General features: G+C 36.7%; 1 protein-coding gene across 1 annotated transcript; it reads left to right on the plus strand.

The window, feature by feature from the left end:
* Window positions 1–9,564: 9,564 nt before the first annotated feature.
* Window positions 9,565–16,941, plus strand: LOC110463420 (centrosomal protein of 290 kDa-like). Its single transcript, XM_021518011.1, has 7 exons — window positions 9,565–9,669; window positions 11,196–11,335; window positions 13,317–13,421; window positions 14,193–14,283; window positions 15,168–15,324; window positions 15,780–15,871; window positions 16,548–16,941. Exons 1-7 carry the CDS (start codon window positions 9,637–9,639, stop codon window positions 16,686–16,688), a joined length of 759 nt encoding a protein of 252 aa, XP_021373686.1. The 5' UTR covers window positions 9,565–9,636; the 3' UTR covers window positions 16,689–16,941.
* The last annotated feature ends 5,500 nt before the right edge of the window (window positions 16,942–22,441 follow it).

The raw sequence follows: 22,441 nt of genomic DNA on the forward strand, positions 1-22,441 counted from the left end.
AATTTATTCACGTATACCGGGGAAATTTTCGCCCACTCAAACTTTCGCCTATCGCCGGTGTAATCCTTGTTCGCCAAGTTTTAATGTTGCCCTTCACGTTTAATTATTACGTTTATAATGTTGTTTGCGAGGGCGAAAAGAAAATGCAAAAATTAAACTGCAACTAAAATTTCCTGGTACAGTATACAATACTCTCTTTTTGATTGTCAATTTAAGTGGTTCCACCAGGTTGATTTAAATCATTATTGGTTCAAAAGTTACTCGTTGTCCCCTCCATGTTTTGTTATTGCAATAGTATGGGTCAATAAAAAGCGTTGTTAAATTGTCGGAAATCTTCTTTAGTTTATGATAAGATAACAAATACAGAGAGTGGTACAGGCCTCGTTGGCCTATCAAATACGCTAGGTAATAAAGGGAAAATCAGGGTGTAGGATTTATGGGCCATTACACTACTGTGATTTGATACTCTTCAAAAATCCTATCTCATTGGGTTGTAAGATACCCAAGAGCCATATATATAAAGTCAATGTATTGTAAAGATGCTTCTTTTTAACTTTTTAGATTATGTTATTGTATTCATACAGAAACCCCAATGGTTTGTAAGACGTACAAGAGTCATATGAAGGCTATGCAAGGATACTTGGCGATTCCTCTCACGAGGTGCATAATGTATTAATGTTCACAATAAGGAAAGATGTACAAGTGTACCCTTTATTTGAGTCTATAGAATTGATCATGTGCATGACATGTGATAAATGTTTCGCCAAATAGTAAATATAAGCTTTCTATGTCATAGGTTGTATTAATGAAAAATTGCATTCCTGCTTTGATATTGAAAAATTAGTTAAAATACGTTTTATTTTTCTAAATATTGAGATATCTCTAAAGAAATCAGCTGAAAGCGTTGTTGTCTGTTAAGGTATTGTTACAGGGATAACATATTATGAAAAACAACCAATTGAAGTGCAACAAATGTGTATTTTTGAAATAATATTTTTGCTCGTTAAATTTTGAAAATATTACCTACCAATGTTGTTGATTATATTTTAAAACGCGAATCTGGTGCAGCGACTTTTATTTTCTTGTCACTTAACTACTCCGGACAGAGTTTTGCAAGTATTGATAAAAAGTTTTTTGAAAATTGTTATTATGCAGATTGGAAAATTAAGTACCAATCTCGTGTTTCAAAAATTGTCATGAAAGAATGAACGTGCGACATACAGGTGATCGCTTCCATAAAATACGGCAATAGATACAGAATGCAGAACAAATCATTTCACTATACCGTTCAGCTGTTTCGTCCTTCTAGGACTCATCGGTGATGTTAGGGGCCAAAAAAAGGGTGAAAATTCAAATTGGTCAAAACTCCCGTTAAAACAGAGGAGGGGGTGCATAAACCCTTTGATTGTTTCGAAAAATTAAAGGAGAACTAAACATGTAAATTGTGCTCCATGTAACTTCTTATTTATAGAACAAGTGAGTATATAAAACTAGAGAGCGAAATGATACATAAAGACGTACGCGTACATTTTTGTTTTGCTGGCGAGAAACCTAACCATGAGGTGGGCACGTTTTGGAGACAACGCGTCGTAACCGTCTTCATATGAATATCAACTTGGCCTTTTTGCGAGGACGTTAAAAAAGTCACCGACTTGATACAGGATGTATGCTTACTATTTCACTGACTTTCATATACTATATTGATATTTTACTAAATAAACTTACTGTTGAAATACTAACTTGGCAAACAACATACTAACAGCATTTTGGCAGAAAGCTTCCTCGAAATCTAAGGTTTCGCATTCGAGAATTACCCATCCATTCTCTGCACTCCTGTAACATGCGGATTGCCCTGACAAAATCGAAGGATGGCGGTACGCTATTTAATTTGGTTTTAGGTATAGAAATCGATTTTGCCATCACTCTGCTGCCGGATTCCTTTGATCTTCAACAGAGACATTAGACAAGTTAACATGTATACTCAGCAAGAGTAACATAAAGAACCTTCAATATTGTCATGACGCATAACAGAGTTGCAGAGGAGATACGTTTGTCCATAGCTCAACACTTGGATTCTGTGAGTGGGCATGAATTAAGCTTCTTTAAGTATTGAGTCACTCTGTACCTCCAACATCAAGTTGTTACGCAGGCCACCATAGAGCATTGATTAGGCTGTATATAGTCGTTGCACAATCCGACGCCAAAACTAGGTCACCACTGAACCGTCATCTAAGAAACAGGCATCTTCGATATTCAGGGGTTACGCTCACTTTCGCTCTCTGCACCCCTGGAATATGTCAGCAAAATTGAAGGCTCAGTGTGCGCCACCTTGCTGATGAGACAAGAAGACTAGTTCAATCCTTTGATATACATCAAAAGAATCTCGCGGTCGCATAACGGTAAAAATTGACAGGCTTTAAAGACGGGCGTCTCTCCTTTGTAATCTTCAAAGGACAGGTTTCAGCCTAACGATTGATCAGTATTTTTTTCCTGAGACCAATCAAACAGCTATCTTCGTGCTTTCAAACTTGCTAGGACATACATGTATTCCAGACGTGCAGAGAGCGTAAGTGAGCGTAACCCCTGGAGTATCGAGGATGAGAAACAGGAGGCCAAAATGGTCTGTAACTGGCAAAAATATTCGCATAAAAGGTAAAACATTGTTCTGCAAACATTTCCCGATTTTGGCTCTGTCTCTCAACACCATGGAGCAAAAACCTTCCTTTACACAATATTTGATTACCTGGTCCCAAGCTGGGCTAAAAGTAAGTATGGTTGAAATAGGAACACAATTCCTTGACACTATATTAAATTCCCTGATTCCAAGCATGCCACATAGTAAATGTGGTTGAAATATGATCAACTGCTGAGGAGTTGACGACTTTCAAATAATTTAATACCCGAGTTTTGCCACCTGGGAGCTACATTCTCCCTTTACACAATGATCGATTCCCAGGTCGAAAGGAGCAATGATGTTTCATAGGAATTATGGTTCAGAGCTCTATGTTCAACTGTTCACATATTATATCCCAGGGATAAATTTTCCAGGGACAGCACATTTCAGCGGAATATATGTATTCTTTTCAACATGACAATTGTTTTTTGTATTAACAAATATTTATAATACTAAGTTGAGGATCAAATCTGTTTTCATTTTATAAGCAAGGGTTTTAGTCCCCTTGGATGGGGACGTAACTACTAAAGGAGAAATCCTGGTAGCTTGAAAGAATATGTCCCACAATGTCCACTATATCTTTGTTATGGATACAGGGCTCGGATCTCAAATGTTTTCAAATAACGACCCAATGCCTGTACTTGGCCTTGCTCATGGGATGGCAGCGGACCCCAGGGCAAATTTTGGTGGCATAGATGCAGTTGTCTAATGATGTCGAAAATATGTTTGTATGGTGATAGGGTGGGGATCCCGATAATTCCGCAATTATGGCCTGATTTCCATATTGAACCTCATTCTTTGGTTGGGAATGGATCCTAGGACAAGTTTTGGTAGCAAGAATGTACTTACGTAACGATGTCGAGAAATGGTTTATACGGATATAGGATGGACCCACAGGGATCTCGTCCACTTTTAAATGATAACCCAATCTCACCATTGGTCAAAGAATGATCCGGGGCAAATTTGGTTAAAATCTGTAAAAAGACAGCAAAAAAACCCCCAAAAAACAACAACATTTTACTAGATTCCATTAATTGATCACCGGAATAAGAAATTGGAACAAATTCTGAGTTTCAGCCTAATAACGATTTTATGATTACAGGCATGGGGCCTCCGGATGCGGAAAGGTACGCGTTACACTGCTCCAGATGTACGTGACTCCCATCAAAATATAATCCTGATATCTTGGAAAGTGTTTAGGTTGCCGTCAGTGGCCAACATACTTGTATTGCTTGAAATCAGATCAAGAACAGAACAACTGAAGATTTATCAAACGATGCAAGATTGTGGCTTACGAATGCAGTTTTGGTTTAAATTCTGTTTTGATGTAGACCAGATTCTTGTACATACTGTACTTATACTGAGTAATATACAGTCCAGGACAGGTCACCGGAAACGGCAAAGGAGAGTGAAAAAAAAAGTCAAATTACTGCTACAAAAAAAAAGACATGTTTACCCAAATTAATTAGAAACAGGAAAAAGGACCCGTCAGACAAAACCGCGCACAAGCTAGGCGTCACCGCTTTAGGATGCATAATGTATGGCAATCAACTGAGTAACGGAACGCACCGACAAGACCAGATTGTACCGTTCTTCTTTGCTTTGGCAACATAACACAGAGGCAAATGAAACGGTATGGCACTGTTCCTGAAATTATTCACACGACACATCAACCCGAGAGACTTCTGACAGTTACTTAAACAAGCATGAAGACAACTACAAAGTCGAATAAAAAGTGGCAGGAAAATATCAGCAAAAGAATTATAATTATTAATATTTTTAATTTTCAGAATCCCAGCTATTGTTGCCACCTTGGTCAATTCAGCTTTCGACGTACTTTTGCCCATTCCCTTTGGCGTTCAAACTTACTATATTCTCGTTCCCTCCCACCACTTTCTTCCAAAATTCAAAGTAATGCTTCCATCTCGCTTCAACGTTCACTACTTATGCCTGCTCCCTTTAGCGTTCGACTGTCTCCTGTCGCCTCCATATTCAGCATTCAATATACTGTTATCACCCTTTCAGCGTTCCTTCCAAGGACTTCGATTTTTACTTATTTTTTCTCCATATTTTTTTTGTCTAGTTTTTTTGTGTGTTGCATTTCTAGTAAACTCAAATAACCGTAGAATTAACCTCGAATAATTTTACACCATCCTCATATCCGAGTGTCAAACTCGGGTGTAAACTAAACTATGTGACAGACATTATAAACAGCTAAAGTGTGAAAGGCGACACAAACCAGGACCCGAATAGGGACTTTTTACAAATGTGCGACATTCTTACTTACTTGACTTTCATAACGCTGTTCCCGTTTTACTTAGTTTATAGTTCTGGACGAAATCCATTATTTCACCCACTGTACATATATTTGCTTCTGATAACGATCAGTTTGAATTTTTAAAACAAATACTGACCTCACACATGACACATACTGACGTCATACATAACACATACTGACGTCATACATAAAAAATACTGACGTCATACATAACACATACTGGCCTTACACATAACACATACTGACCTTACGCATAACACATACTGAAGTCATACATAACACATACTGACCTCACACATAAAACATACTGACCTTACACATAACATATACTGAACTCACACATAACAAATATTGAACTCGCACATAACACATATTGACGTCATACATAACAAATACTGACCTCACACATAACACATACTGAACTTACACATAACATATACTGAACTCACACATAACACATACTGACCTCACACATAACACATATTGAACTCACACATAACACATATTGAACTCACACATAACACATACTGACCTCACACATAACACATACTGACCTCACACATAACACATATTGAACTCACACATAACACATATTGAACTCACACATAACACATATTGACCTAACACATAACACATACTGACGCCACAAATAACACATACTGACCTCACACATAACACATACTGACCTAACACATAACAAATATTGAACTCACACATAACACATATTGACGTCATACATAACACATACTGACGTCATACATAACATATACTGAACTCACACATAACACATACTGACCTCACACATAACACATACTGAACTCACACATAACATATACTGAACTCACACATAACACATACTGAACTCACACATAACACATACTGAACTCACACATAACACATATTGAACTCACACATAACACATATTGAACTCACACATAACACATATTGAACTCACACATAACACATATTGACCTAACACATAACACATACTGACGCCACAAATAACACATACTGACCTCACACATAACACATACTGACCTAACACATAACAAATATTGAACTCACACATAACACATATTGACGTCATACATAACACATACTGACGTCATACATAACATATACTGAACTCACACATAACACATACTGACCTCACACATAACACATACTGAACTCACACATAACACATACTGAACTCACACATAACACATATTGAACTCACACATAACACATATTGAACTCACACATAACACATATTGAACTCACACATAACACATACTGAACTCACACATAACACATATTGAACTCACACATAACACATATTGAACTCACACATAACACATATTGAACTCACACATAACACATATTGAACTCACACATAACACATATTGAACTCACACATAACACATATTGAACTCACACATAACACATATTGAACTCACACATAACACATATTGAACTCACACATAACACATATTGAACTCACACATAACACATATTGAACTCACACATAACACATATTGAACTCACACATAACACATATTGAACTCACACATAACACATATTGAACTCACACATAACACATATTGAACTCACACATAACACATATTGAACTCACACATAACACATATTGACCTCACACATAACACATATTGAACTCACACATAACACATATTGAACTCACACATAACACATATTGAACTCACACATAACACATACTGACCTCACACATAACACATACTGAACTTACACATAACACATATTGAACTCACACATAACACATATTGAACTCACACATAACACATACTGACCTCACACATAACACATACTGAACTTACACATAACATATACTGAACTCACACATCACACATTGAACTCACACATAACACATATTGAACTCACACATAACACATATTGAACTCACACATAACACATATTGAACTCACACATAACACATACTGAACTCACACATAACACATACTGACCTCACACATAACACATACTGAACTCACACATAACACATACTGAACTCACACATAACACATATTGAACTCACACATAACACATATTGAACTCACACATAACACATATTGAACTCACACATAACACATACTGAACTCACACATAACACATACTGACCTCACACATAACACATATTGAACTCACACATAACACATATTGAACTCACACATAACACATACTGACCTCACACATAACACATACTGAACTCACACATAACACATACTGAACTCACACATAACACATATTGAACTCACACATAACACATATTGAACTCACACATAACACATATTGAACTCACACATAACACATATTGACCTCACACATAACACATACTGACTCCACAAATAACACATACTGACGTCATACATAGCACATACTGACCTTACACATAACATATACTGAACTCACACATAAAAAATATTGAACTCACACATAACACATATTGACGTAATACATAACACATATTGAACTCACACATAACACATATTGAACTCACACATAACACATACTGACCTCACACATAACACATACTAACTTACACATAAAACATTTTGAACTCACACATAACACATATTGAACTCACACATAACACATACTGGCGTCATACATAGCACATACTGACGTCACACATAACACATTCTTACCTCACACCTAACACATACTGAACTTACACATAACATATACTGATCTCACACATAACACACACGGACCGCACACATAACACATACTCACCTCACACATAACATATTGAACTCACGCATAACACATATTGAGCTCACACATAACACAGACTGACCTCACACATGACACATACTGACCTCCCAATTGACCTCACACATAATACATATTGAACTCACACAACATATTGAACTCACCCATAACACATATTGACCTAACACATAACACATCCTGACGCCACAAATAAGACATACTGGCGTCATACATAGCACATACTGACCTTACACATTACACATACTGACCTCCCAATTGACCTCACACATAACATATACTGATCTCACACATAACACATATTGAACTCACCCATAACACATATTGACCTCTCACATAACACATACGGAACTCACACATAACATGTACTGAACTCACACATAAAACTTATTGAACTCTCACATAACACATACTGGCGTCATACATAGCACATACTGACGTCATACTTAATACATACTGACCTCACGCATAACACATACTAACGTCATACATAGCACATACTGACATTACACATAACATATACTGATCTCACACATAACACACACGGACCGCACACATAACACATACTGTCCTCACACATAAAACATACTGACCTCACACACAAAACATACTGACCTCACTCATAACACATACTGAGCTTACACATAACATATACTGACCTCACACATGACACATACTGACGTCACACATAACACATATTGAACTCACACATAACACATATTGACCTCACACATAACACATACTGAACTCACACAAAATGTATACCACCCTCACACATAACAAATACTGACCTTACACATGACACATACTGACCTCACACATAACACATTCTTACCTCACACATAACAAATACTGACCTCACACATAACACATTTGACATCAAACATATATAACACATACTGACCTCACGTATAACACATACTGACCTCACACATAATGCATACTTAACCTACACATAACCGATTGACCTTACACATAAAACATACTGAGCTCACAAATAACACATACTGACCTCACACATAAAACATACTGACCTCACACATTCTGACCTCACACATACTGACCTCACAATTGACCTCACACATATAGCACATACTGATTTCACACATAACATACACATATAGACATCACACATAACACGTACTGAACTCACATAAAACACATATTGAACTCACACATAACACATATTGAACTCACACATAACACATACTGACCTCACACATAACACATACTGAACTCACACATAACAAATATTGAACTCACACATAACACATACTGACGTCATACATAACACATAAACTGAACTCATACATAACACATATTGAACTCACACATAACACATACTGACGTCATGCATAACACATATTGAACTCACACATAACACATACTGAACTCATGCATAACACATATTGAACTCACACATAACATATACTGACCTCACACATAACATATACTGAACTCACACATTACACATATTGAACTCACACATAACATATACTGAACTCACACATAACACATATTGAACTCACACATAACATGTACTGAACTCACACATAACACATATTGAACTCACACATTTACACATACTGACGTCATACATAACACATATTGAACTCACACATTACACATACTGACGTGATACTGTCGCTTGCATCAAAATGTTTTTTAGGAGTTATGGAACGTGTATATATTGTTGCGTCAACATTTTTTTTTAATTTTTAGGTTTATGTTCATTTCTTATTTTCGCTTGTTTGCATCAGCGAAATGTTTCAAATGGTTCGGTCACTTCGACAAAGTTGCAAAACATTCCTTTTATTAACAGCAAAAATAATCTCCGTTTCTTGCCGTTCCGTTTTCCGTCCGGAGCTTTAGAAACGACTGAAACTGACATGTTGGTGCAAAGATTCGAAACTGTCAGGACTGTCAGTTTGTTGACATGTCATTTCCCGACATACACACATGCATAAAGGTAAATATGAACGTGCATCACCATTGCAGCGAAGCTTTCTTTGTAACACACTGTTATTCAGGGTAGACATGTCTAGACAGTTGACACGTTGCAATAATATCTTCTGCTAGTTAGGCCTACCTTCTCCAGCTGAATGCAAATATAAAGTTGTTTTCCCTACTAGTACAGTACCCTACTATCTGACTATGCAGTGGCGGATCCAGAGACCTATCTTGGGGGGTTTCCAAATTTCCTGGGGGGGGGTTTCCATGTGGGGAAAAATTGAGGAAAATGGTGAAAATACATGATTTTTAAAGAAAATTCTCAGGGTGGGGGGGTTTCCTGAAGCCCAAAAAACCCCTCTGGATCCGCCACTGCTATGTCAATAGGTTAGGGAAAATATCTCTTGTATTTTCATATTTTTACACACCATATGCAGATGCCTTGTTCTAACGTCTAGCGTTAGATCTGTACAATTGACACTCGACAGACTGACAGGGAAATTGAAAAAATGCTCCACAGGAATCAGGAGTACGCTACAAATGTCTGAAAAACACAGTTATGGCAGCGTGACTCTGTGCTGCCTTACTGGAAACTAGCTTATCTAGTGATGCTGTAAAACCCGGGGACCCGGCCACTCACTAGTTCAGCAACGTCGAGTGCGGTCAGTAGTTGGATGGTAGACCGCACGCAGACTTTACATTTGGTGGCAGCGTATAGTGACTCTGTGCTGCCTTGGATGGATGGATGGATGACGGGTTTCGCATCTACATGAATCCACCCTTACAGGTTTCATCTCACTGACGGAAGTCAGTGTTCTGTCGGCGTGAGGGAAGTTGCCTTCCCTCAGGAGGTGGTTTGGAGTCATCTATTCTATCCTTTCCTTATATCTTATGATGTAATTTGGAGACGACTCCTTGGTCCGAAATGGTTTGTCGCGCCGAATGATGTAGCTTTGATTGTTGATTCTTACTAATGTATTTGTGTCGTTGAGGTGGTTGTAGCTTACCTGGTGATGCTGTAAAACCTATAGGGACCCACTCACTAGTTCAGCAACCTCGAGTGCGGTCAGTTAAGTTGGATGGGTGACCGCCCGCAGTTACATTTGATGGCATCGATATTTTATAGTTATTTATCGATTAGAAATTCCATAATCATTTGAATTGTTGAAATCAAAATGTCAAATGTACATATACAAATGTACAACGTAAATTCTGCATTGAAAGTCATTTATGCTTATGATTTTTGCTATCTGATTGATAAAACTGCATAGAAATTGCTTGAAATCCATTCATTTTACACTTTATTTTGGTATTCAGTCCAATGAAATTATAAGCCGATACTTATTATATGCAATTAATCATGGATCGGTTTTACTACTTCTGATTACAAACTGGTTTTCAATAATGATTTTAAACCGATTACACATTCCTATAAAAAAAGGTTTTTAATGTTCCAGTGTTATGACTTTACATTTAGCTTTATCAAGCATTAATCACTATAATCATGACAATTTTTTTTTTTTTAACCATTATTAATAATTTCAGCTCACTGCTGAAAATGAAGACCTGAAGAAGAAACTGTTTCGTGTGAAACAGCAGCGTGATGCCTACCAATCAGAGTTAACATCAATAAAGGAGAAAGCAAAAGTAGACGCCCTCCTGAAGACCTATGTCACTACACGAGAGTAAGAATCGAACAGACTTAAGGTGACGGGTACCACCTCATCAGTTATAAATGCAAAGAAGAGTTCTACACAGAGGTTTTTCTACTAGATTAATCTTTCTGTAACAGGAAAAAGAGAAATGCAACAGCCAGACTGGGGTTCAAATCCAAATCTCTCCGCACTCTAGACAGACGCTAAACCAATTGAGCTACCTGGTCGGCTACGATGGACCTAGTCCAGTTCTGCTGCATTCCTCATTTCTTTTCCAGAAATTCCTTTTGGTTGCTTCTTCTTCTATTCAGATGTAGCAACCAAAATGAATTTTTCTGGCTTAGAGTAACTTCCCCTGTCAAGTTATAATGTATCCCTCATGGTTCTTTGTTATTTTCATAGACTTTGAAGCCTTAGTGCATTAGACACTCATGTAACAGAGCGCATGATTAATTAAATTTAAATCACTGCCTCGGCATGGGATCGAACCCGGGACCTCTGGCTTACTAGTCTTACGCTCAACCGATCGAGCTAAAGAGAAGTTCTCTCTAGCCGAGCGATATATTGCGGCTAGTATTTACCAGGGTTACACACTTCCCTTCCAGGAAAGAACTCTTCCTTAAGTTTTCCAGGGGTAACAGCGATGCTTGTGGAGCAAGGCCGAGTATTTTTCCCGGGTCCCTACGTGGGCGCCAATGTAACAGAGTGCATGATTAATTAAATTTAAATCACTGCCTCCGCTAGGGATTGAACCTGGGACCTCTGGCGTACTTAAGTCTTACGCTGAACCGATCGAGCTAAAGAGAAGTTCTCTCTAGCCGAGCGACATATTGCGGCTAGTATTTACAAGGGTTACACACTCCCCTTCCAGGAAAGAACTCTTCCTTGAGTTTTCCAGGGGTAACAGCGATGCTTGTGGAGGAGCTAGGCCTAGCATTTTCCCCGGGTCCCTACGTGGTCGCCAATGTAACAGAGCGCATGATTGATTAAATTTAAATCACTGCCTCCGCTAGGGATCGATTGAACCTGGGACCTCTGGCTTACTTAAGTCTTACGCTCAACCGTTCTAGCTAAAGAGAAGTTCTCTCTAGCTAGCCGAGCGATATATTGTGCTAGTATTTACCAGGGTTACACTCATTTTGGTGCTGTGCTTTTCTAAATCCTGGATGGCAACATTGGTTAACTGAAAGTTTGCCCCTGAGTAACCGAGTTCTACTCGATCCTGCTCTTCTGGGATTTTTTGTCTTTTTATTATTGAAGGCCAGACAAAAAAATATGTGTTTCATGTAACAATATGTTGGAAAAATTTAGGGTAGGTAGCTACAGGTAGGTAAAAAAAATATTTTAACAAATAATTTTATATGGTTTGTACAATGTACAGGAGAGTGATCTTGACTTTAACAGTATTTTCTTTGAAAATTGCCTTCAAAAGTTTAGAGTAGGGTAAAAAAAATATGGTAGGAGGGGTTACCGGAAACACCATTTTTTTTTATTTGGCCTTTTAATATTAAAAACTTCAAAATTTCGAACAACTGTAATTCTATAAAATGCATCACAACATGTGCTTTTTATTGAATACTTATTTTAAAAAAGGACTTAAACAAACAAATATTTCACAAAAGTAACAGTGGTGGTACCCTAATACCTACATAAAAAGTATATTTTTTATGAAAAACTGCTTCTCGCACAGAACTGCAAGTCATTTTGACTGTTATTGTAAATCTTTGTCTGTCCACTTTTATGAAGTTGCATTTTGGAAAATTTACCCGCCTTCTTTCTAGTTTAAGAAAGATGCAGGATTGGGGTTTCGTTACATTTATTTCTCATTATCATTTCAGTCAATGCTTTGCTTTTCTGGGTCCCTCAAAATACTATTCAGAATTTTTTGGACACCCTCACCCACAATAATCATAATTGTCTATATACGGTTTTGTAAACTATGAATTCATATCTGAAATATAGCCCTGATATTTCCTGAACTGTTTTAAGTTTTAGTATTATTCCTATACAGGTCCAGTACACAGACAGACCCAAGTAGAGTTTGGCACCCGGTCGCTCCCAAGAAAAATGAAGACACTGTTGCTAACAAGATCACAGAAGGTGGCAATACGAACAGGTTTGATAATAAACATTTTTTTTAAGTACAGATCTACACAGGAGTGTATAATTTCCTTCTTACAGTATTCCGACCTTGCATATTGCAGAGTTATCTGCTCTTGTGAGCAGGTATTGATTTTTACGTCATTTGTTTGTGAGAGTGACGTCATCAATTTTTGAGAAAACGATGTTATTTTCTCAAACAAACCAATGACTTAACAATCAATACCTGCTGACAAGAGAAGATAACTCTGCAATATGCAAAGACGGAATTAGCATACAGACAAATTAACACGAAAACAAATTCTAGCCTACCAATATTTTCTATCAAAGTAAATATTATAAAATTTATACTTATGTCCTAACATGATTTACTAGCCCCACAAGGCTAGACATCATGCTGAAGTCAATTGAGTTTGTAGTATCAGATTGTAATGTGTCTTATTCTGAAACAACAATGATGAAAGAGCAATCCCTGAAATAATATTTCAAGAGGGAGTTAATTCTGAAGTTATCTATTGATTTCAGTCCTTGAATTGCAGATTTATTTAATGCTAATTAATCTGTGTAAGAGCTGTTCCAGCAGATGAACACACTATATTACAACCAGGTTAAGTTTCCCTTAATTAACCCTTTTAATTCACCACTGTAGACCTTAATGGACTCATCCAGATCAATGCATGGTAGAGTCTACTTAAGTTACGTAGGGGTGAAAGGGTTAAGGTTATTGTAGAAACCTTAGCCGTGATGATATTGTAATAATAGTGACAGTCTTTTTCTCTTCATGTAGGTTAATGTCCATGCATAGCAATGTGATGAGACGATACGAAAAAGAGGTCAAAATGAATTTAGGTCACCTAGAGACCATTACGGAATTACAGGTAAATTTTTTGTGTGACATTTGTGAGGTTAATTTGAGTGGTTATGCTCATTGTGTGTGCAAAACTTTCAAATGACAGGTCCCTAAGCTAATTGGTAGATTTTCATCAACATGCAATAAAATGTTTCTAAACATTTTCTTCGGGCTGGTAAGTTTGGATTATGAAATGATTCTTGTAACACAACCTATGAGTGATTCTATGTGATGATTTGACGACTTGTACGGTATGTACCATCTGTCACCTTCATCAGAAAAATGACCAGTGAAGCTTATGTACACCAAGGTGTAAAATGTGTACGAGTTGTCCAAAAATCGATGTTGATTCGGCTACACCGTAAATGTACCGAAATGACTTAATTCAGCTACGCTTCACTGGTCATTTGTACAGTATATTTTCTATACTATTTCACTTGAAGTAACCAGATTTGGTATGCAAGAACACCTTTGGATGGTGGAGTGTCATATATAAAATGTAGGTCACTGTGACCTCTGCTTGACCTTTATACTATATCTAAACGCTTGAGCTACCTGGTCTAGGGAAGTGTCCTGGCCAACTGTGCTACAGTTATGTCAAAAAGAAAATTAAGTGAAGTTATTGTAAATATGTAAAACAAAACATGCAGTGTGTTGGGACCACAGAAGTAGATTATCTAAGTCCGTTGTTGGGACAGGGTACCTTCAATATTTTTTCTTTGCAAAGATGATATCTTCCATACGGAAAGAAATATACTGTTTTAATAAACTTTTAAATGTTAATAGTTTGAATACTGTTTAGAGATAACTGACAGATTATGAAGAACAGAGCAAGTTATATATAAGTATGAGTTAACATTATATCATATGTTTCCTAGGTGCTTTGTTCAGTATATTTGCTATTATTCTTAGATGAAGATATCTACCTTAGAGAAAAGACTACAACAGGAGAAGGAAAATGTGCAACAAATGGAGAAAGAGATACACAGTTTAAGAGTTTCCAAAGCTACGGCAAAGGTGAAGGCAGGAAATGTTGGGAAGCATGGAAAGGAACTCTCCTCTGATGAAGGTAAATTATGTCAAATAATATACACTTCTTTGTTATTACGTTTAAATGTTAACAAACAATCGCCAGGGGCTGCAGTGACCATTTGGTTACCGTGTAAGGTGTACGACATCTAATATCACTAGCCCTCCACCTCTTGCTTGCAGCTTTGAGGCCTACATGGGGCAGTCAACAGGTATACTTGTCATAGTTCAGTGCTTTTTCTCCGGGTACTCTACTGGTTTTCCTCCACCATCAAACAACTGGCACATCCTTAAATGACCATAACTGTTAATAAGATGTTAAGCACAAGCAACCAAACTAAACCAAATTGATAAAACATTAAAAAAAAAAATGAACAATATTAGTTTATATATATTAGATGGACATTTTGTTTCTCCTTTGTTCAGCTGCCTTTAGTATGAGAAAATTAACAAAGGTTCATTGTGTTTAGCTTGTAATTTTTTCTTGCATTAAAGATGAATCTAAGGACAGACATGTAGTGAGAGAGTGTAGAAAACTTCGCAAGGAAAACAAGAAATTGAAGGAGGAGTTAAAAGGCCTGGACTTGGTAAGTAGCTAGCCAAGGAATCATTGATAATATTTCTTATTCAAAAAACAGAAAAAAATCTTGATTCTAAATACATTAGTTTATTTGAAGAGCTTCATTTATGAAAACTTTCCTTGAAATAGATATAAATCTATGATCAGTCTATAACATTCGATGTTCGAATCGAACACTCGATAACCATGAAGAGATGTGAAATTTGAAACATTTCAGTAAAGATTGCTTTTACATGTAGTGTAAAGAAATTTTGTGATACCCAATGCACCCGAGAATCAACTTTGTAAACTATGTCTTACATAAATTTCATGTCAGACCACCATTAAATGTGTGCCCAAATATTAGCATAGACATTTTAAACATATATGGGGTTGTTCCAAGCTGATAACACAATTTTTGTTTGCTTTTTGAAATTTTCCTTCAGACAGAAAATCATATAATTTACAAGATGTATGCATGCCTCAGTCTTGGAGCTTTCGAAAATTAGATGTAAAAAATATGCTTTGATAAGAATTCAGAAAATAAACATCCAGTGATTGGGAATGAAACCAATGTTTACATGATTATAATAATATAAAGTATTAGGGTCTCCGACAGCTTTCAAATGTAGGTGACATACAAGGGTTCATTTTAATATACCAAGTTATGAAATTTAATATGATTGCTAATTTCTTTCTTTCAGGGTTTCTTTGAGGAAATAGAAGATATCAAATTTGCATTTCAACAGGCTGCCAGGCTTAACGTGGAATATGAAAAGACAATAAAGAAACTGTGTCAACAATTTGGGGTAGCTTATCCCCATCCAGAACGAACAGTTAAATGAGACAGAGGGAGAGAATGCATGCTTTTCTGTGATTTGATAGTCAAAATTTGGTATCTTTTTATTCATTGTAATTTTAAGTGTTTTCATGTGTTTGCTCCCTATGCTGATACTGAATTTTTAACTCATTATTTATTAATTTTTTAATGATATTATGTTTTAATTTGACAGTGATGCACTGTGTAAATTAATGTGCATTAAGGTTAAAAAATTGTTTAAAGTCAAGGTCATTGTTACTGTTACTAAAAATAGACCAGTGGGGGTGGGGGTGGGGGGAGGNAGAGTGTTCTCTTTGTAAAAGATGCAAGAAAATGTTATTACATTGAATAAACATTAAGCATCACTTGCTGCTTTTCCATACATCTTAGTTATATTTTACCTATAACGCATTCTATATTATTTGTCCCTTGAGGCACATGTCACCGTCCAAGAAACTTTTTGCATCCTTTCCTACTTTTTTCATTGACTTGATTTCATGTGATCCAGTGCTTGGAATACAGGTGCAGGTATTGAAAAATATACCACTTAATTAAAAAAAAAATTGTGCAGATAATTTGAAAGTAAATCCATGGATTAATCAATTAATTTCAAACACCTATGTTTTCCGAATGTTTTGCAAATTTAGAATCTTTTCCCGAGGGTTGTGATTCTCCATCTCACTTCAAGGGTTAAATGCGCAGGTTCCTGAACTCTAACCCCGTAAATCCTTCAAATACCTAATGCAACATGGACATTACAGACTCAATGTAGTTAGTGTTAAAGTATATTTCAATAATAAGTACAAAAATCATTCATTTAACATGGTCAACACAACAGAACGACGTCATGTAAATCAAAACAGTAGTGAGATGGAGAACCGCATCCTCGATATCCAGCGGTTACACTCACTTTCGCTCTCTGCATGCCTGGAATATGTCATAGCAAAATTGAAGGCTCAGTGTGTGCCACCTTGTTGATGAGACAAGAAGACTAGATCGATCCTTTGAGAAACATCAATAGAATATTGCAGTCACATAACGGTAAACAATGACAGGCTTTGAAGTTGGGCGTCTCTCCTTTGTAATCTTCAAAGAACAGGTATCGGCCTAGCGATTGGTCAGTTTATTTTACCTGAGGCCTATCAAACAGCGAGCTTTGTGCCTTCAATTTTGCTATGACATATTCCAGGGGTGTAGAGAGCGAAAGTGAACGTAACCCCTGGATATAGAGGATGGGAGAACCGAGGATGCCGTCAAAAGAAAGAGGTAAAGAATCCAAAAGTGTGTCATGACATCATAGCGCGTGTAGGCTGTCTTGCCCAAGGGAAAGATAGGTAAGACAGGTTTGTTTTTTACTCAAGTGAATTCCAGTCTTTCACAAACAGGTATGAGAGAGAAAATAGCCATAACGTAAAGAGACGGACGTAGAAGAACTGGGATGGCCACAGAAGAAGTGCTCTTGTAAATGTGCTAAACAGGACAGTGAATTCACTTCAATGTCATACAAGATTTATGAAATCCATCTTTAAGTGTTATCTTAAGCTCAACAGTGCTTCTGTAAAATAATATCCTTATAAATAACTATTTTCACGATAGAAATCCTATCATTATACATTTAAAAATATATACATGACCTGTTACTAGTTTGTATGCAAAGGGATATGCAATATTCCAGATGGCTCTTGTCTTTGGCAAGGCTTTTCCTTATGTCCTGCGTTGCTTTATTCAAACCCAATAGATTGAGATTTTTTTTAAAAATCTGAGCTAATTTGAATGAAATCTGCATCCGATACAAAACTTCCAACTTCAAGGCTATTTTATATTCAGTGTTTCTATATTTTGATGGAAAAGTATTTTTTATCTTTGAAATTCTGTCTGTTTGTTGTTTTACTTGTAATATTTCACTGATACATGCCTTTAACCATTCCAGTATATCTGTTACAACTGTTTATATGCGATTTTTATTACCCCCATTTTTTCATTCTGACCCTTTTTTTTACGAAGTTATGGCCCTTTGTTGAATAAATCCTGAATATTTTTGTCCGGACAACTCCTTCTAAAGTAATGGACCAATTTCAAGAAAACTTTCCAGATATGATATCTACCACCTGAAGTTGTGCATCAAGTTATTATTTTTTCATTTGACCCTTTTTACAAAGTTATTGTCCTTTGTTGAAAAATGATTGCCTGGACAACTTCACCAAAACTACTCAGCCAATTTCAACGAAAGTTTTCAGATATTATAACCTTCCACCTGATGTTGTGGATCCTGGTTTTTACAACCTTTTTCAGCCTCGGGTAACGCGTTAGGTAACGCAAGTGTCTAGGGGATCGCTCATACTACGAAGTTAGCGTGGAATTGCACAGTAGATACTTACGCCATCTATGACCTTCTATGGACTCTCTGCCCTTATACGGTATACGGTATCTGATATCTCCTTATCTGGATGGCATTCACTTTTCATTCTTATGTAAATGTTTTCGGCAGCGACCCTTAGCATTTTCATTCATACCGTAGTGACGCCATTTTGTGGTTTGCCAACTAATAGACAGAGAAAGCATTCACTTCGATACTTTCTTAACTAGCCATATGTATGTGAAAAGTTCAACAATGCATGTATTGTGTGAGTATACAATTAATAAAAAATATTACCGCCGCGGTTTACCTGTATTTCTGCAAAACCTTATCTCCCTTAGTAGAACATTGGACTAACCTGATCAGCCGTATTTGAATGAAGTCGGTCTATTTGTAGGGTCGAACCATATTTGTGAGTTAGCACAAAGCTTTATCTCCCTCAGATGTAATATTAGACTAACCGTATCAGTCAGATTTTAGATGATTTTGTGCCGCTTTTGTAACACAAGTAAAAATTAAAAGAAGTACTAGCAGAGACGTATATTTTGTATATATATGTCTTTGGTAATACACATAATATTTGATAATATCCATGAATTGTTTACAGATAATTAACGGCAAAAGATGGAGTGCGATATTTTCTCTATCAAACATTAATGAAACATGATGCGGTGTATTCAAGACAGGGATAGAAAGACATGTTTTTTACAAACTTGTTACACATTTATTCAATTTAATAACTCGGTGTTTCCGTTTACTGTTTTATGTTGTGAAAATCACACCTCACCTATATCCTCTTCATGTCCGTCAGCATTAAAGGCCCTGATATATTCTTTCCATTTGACACGGTCTTTAGCTGTTGTCTTTGCTGTAGCCCAGCTGTTCCATCCAAGTGTTGTTCTTTCTGTCTCAACAGTCTCCAGGTGGTTTTTGGGACCTCCTACCTTCCTTTCCCGTCTGGTTTCCATGTCAGTGCCACTGAACATATGCTGTTGGTGTCCATTCTTAGTACATTGCCAATCCATCTCCAACGATCGCGACGTTCCATAATATCATCACTTAGTTGTGAAAATATATCTTTGCTGTATTATAGGATTTTGTTTTGTATTAGAGTGGTTAACCTACTTATTATGATGTCGCGTATTATAATTCTTTTCCAAATTACCGATTTTATCCTTTAACTAAGCTAAACAAATTGTTTATTATGATATGGTCAAAGGTTGAACCCCGCTTATTATTTTTTTCTGCCTTGAAAGGATTTTATAAGGTAAAAACTCAGGTAAGTTGTCCGTGTTTGACACCAGGACAATTGAACAATTTACCAACTTAACATCGCGCGTGGTGATCAACTGTCCACTCCGGGTTAAATTTTCACACCTCGCGTCACCCCCGTCAGTGGAAAACAATATATCGACAATCGCTTTCTAGTCATAACAAAACATGTGCGGTAGTCAATTGCTATCTAAATAAGACTGTAGTTCAGTGTATGAAATGGAAATGATTAGGCCAATCTGATTAAAATCATCTCTTACATGGCTCCGTTAACCTGCCGACATTTTCTGACACAAATTCTGATAAGAAAACGAGCATGTCTTTAATTCCATTAATATTAATATTGCCTTGACACGTCGTGTGAGAAAATCATGCAGATTCAATGAAGCAATGGTTTTTCTATTCTCTTTTGCATTACAAGTTGATTTCCCCGTGTCTACGTTGAAAAATGCCAAAATCGGGGCATGCCGTCCTAACAGCATGGTGCCGGAAATCGATCCAAAGTAAACGTTATTGTCGTAAACAACTGACGACGACTGCTTAATTTACAATATACAGTTAAATCTGTATCAAGAGGCCACCCAAGGGACCGGCTGAAATTGACCGCTTAAGACAAGTTGCTGCTAAAACCAGGCTCGCCCGAAAATCACAACCAAGTTTTCATACATCTACGGGTTATAATGACATTTTCCCGGCAATATAGGCTGCTATGTTATTTTGATTTTGTTCTCCCTTTATCAACAGGGGTACGATTTATAAATAAATCACTCAATAAATCTAGCACTTTGCAAGAATCTTTGAGCTTTCAACTTAACGTAACGGTTTATTCACAGCACCCATGTGCCGTATGGAAAGGTTAACACCATGTTCTGATCTTGCACAGCTATTAAAAACCAAATAAATATATTATAGAAATAAATCACGACATAGTAATGAAAAATAAATCTGATTCAGCGTCTGCGCTGTGAAATTTACCCTTTTGACATGGTGTGTGCTTCGTTGATATAGGAATAGTGACTGGCAGACCGGAAGCAGATTTGTTTTCCGCATGCAAAATAGCGGCAGGTTTTTTGATCACATACCATATTAGACCTGAGTAGCTTTGGATACAGAATGTACAGATACCACAAAAGATCATACTTGTTTTGAAAATCACAAGCTGATTGAGTACAGAAGGTGGGATTAATTGTTATGTATGTAAAACATTGTTGATTGGTCGATAGGACCTGCCCCAATTTACAAGCTGAAAATCGCTGTGTAAACAACTTGTCAATTCAACGTGTCAAACCTTACTTATGGTTTTGAATTACACATTGTAATTAGCTTTGCTCTATTGAGATGTGTTCTTGTTAATATATTGTGAATTTCTTGATGTCAATTTCTGGACAAAATGACCGCTGAATACAGGTGGAGATAACGTTTCGGCCAGAGTTTTGTGACCACTGGCCGCATTATAAGGTGGCTGCTTGTTTCAGGTTCATTATTAAAAAAATCTATCGGGCGGACCATAGACTCGCCACATAAGGGAGGTGGCTGCTTATTTCAGGTGACCGCTCAAACAGGTTTGACTGTACACCATTTTCGTTGAAAAGATTTTTTGATTATTGTCAAAAAGGAAATATATTGTGTTTTTAGTTGTTATTGTTTCTATGCAATTTGATTTCACCGCACTACTTGCGAGGCATGTGATTGTCACGTGATCGTAATTTACATAGCGCGGCAAACTATTATGACGGTTATTGGCCAAAATGTAACCCAACTTCTTGGTGCAAAATAGGTAGATTATGACTATCTATATCACTTCTTTCATCTTATTGACTGTTACATTACTATATCGTTAGCTAGGATGAAGTACAACGATAGTTCTTATAGTTCTTGCTCGAAGGTATTTGAAAGTGAAAGTAGAATTTACATACTGATCATTACGACGACAAAATGAAATCTTCTCGAATATTTTCAACAAGCAGATATTAATGACAATTAACAAATTAGTATTACTTAGTATTAATTAGTATTACTTCATCAATTTATATCAATATCTTATCAGGTTTCCACATTAATCTATGTCTGATGATTATAGGGTATCTCCCTTCCGGTTCAGACAACATAAAACGATCGAAAACAACTTAATCGGGTTTTTTTTTGTGATA

This window comes from Mizuhopecten yessoensis, unplaced genomic scaffold (assembly GCF_002113885.1).
Source record: "Mizuhopecten yessoensis strain PY_sf001 unplaced genomic scaffold, ASM211388v2 scaffold1511, whole genome shotgun sequence".
NCBI lineage: Eukaryota > Metazoa > Mollusca > Bivalvia > Pectinida > Pectinidae > Mizuhopecten > Mizuhopecten yessoensis.

Bases quoted from the DNA above. Each gene is read 5' to 3' on its own strand.
- LOC110463420 (XM_021518011.1), top strand. From the start codon at position 9,637: ATGTCATTTCCCGACATACACACATGCATAAAG. The intron at 13,422-14,192 runs GTTTGATAATAA...CTCTTCATGTAG, and splicing joins GAAGGTGGCAATACGAACAG to GTTAATGTCCATGCATAGCA. The intron at 15,325-15,779 runs GTAAATTATGTC...CTTGCATTAAAG, and splicing joins GGAACTCTCCTCTGATGAAG to ATGAATCTAAGGACAGACAT.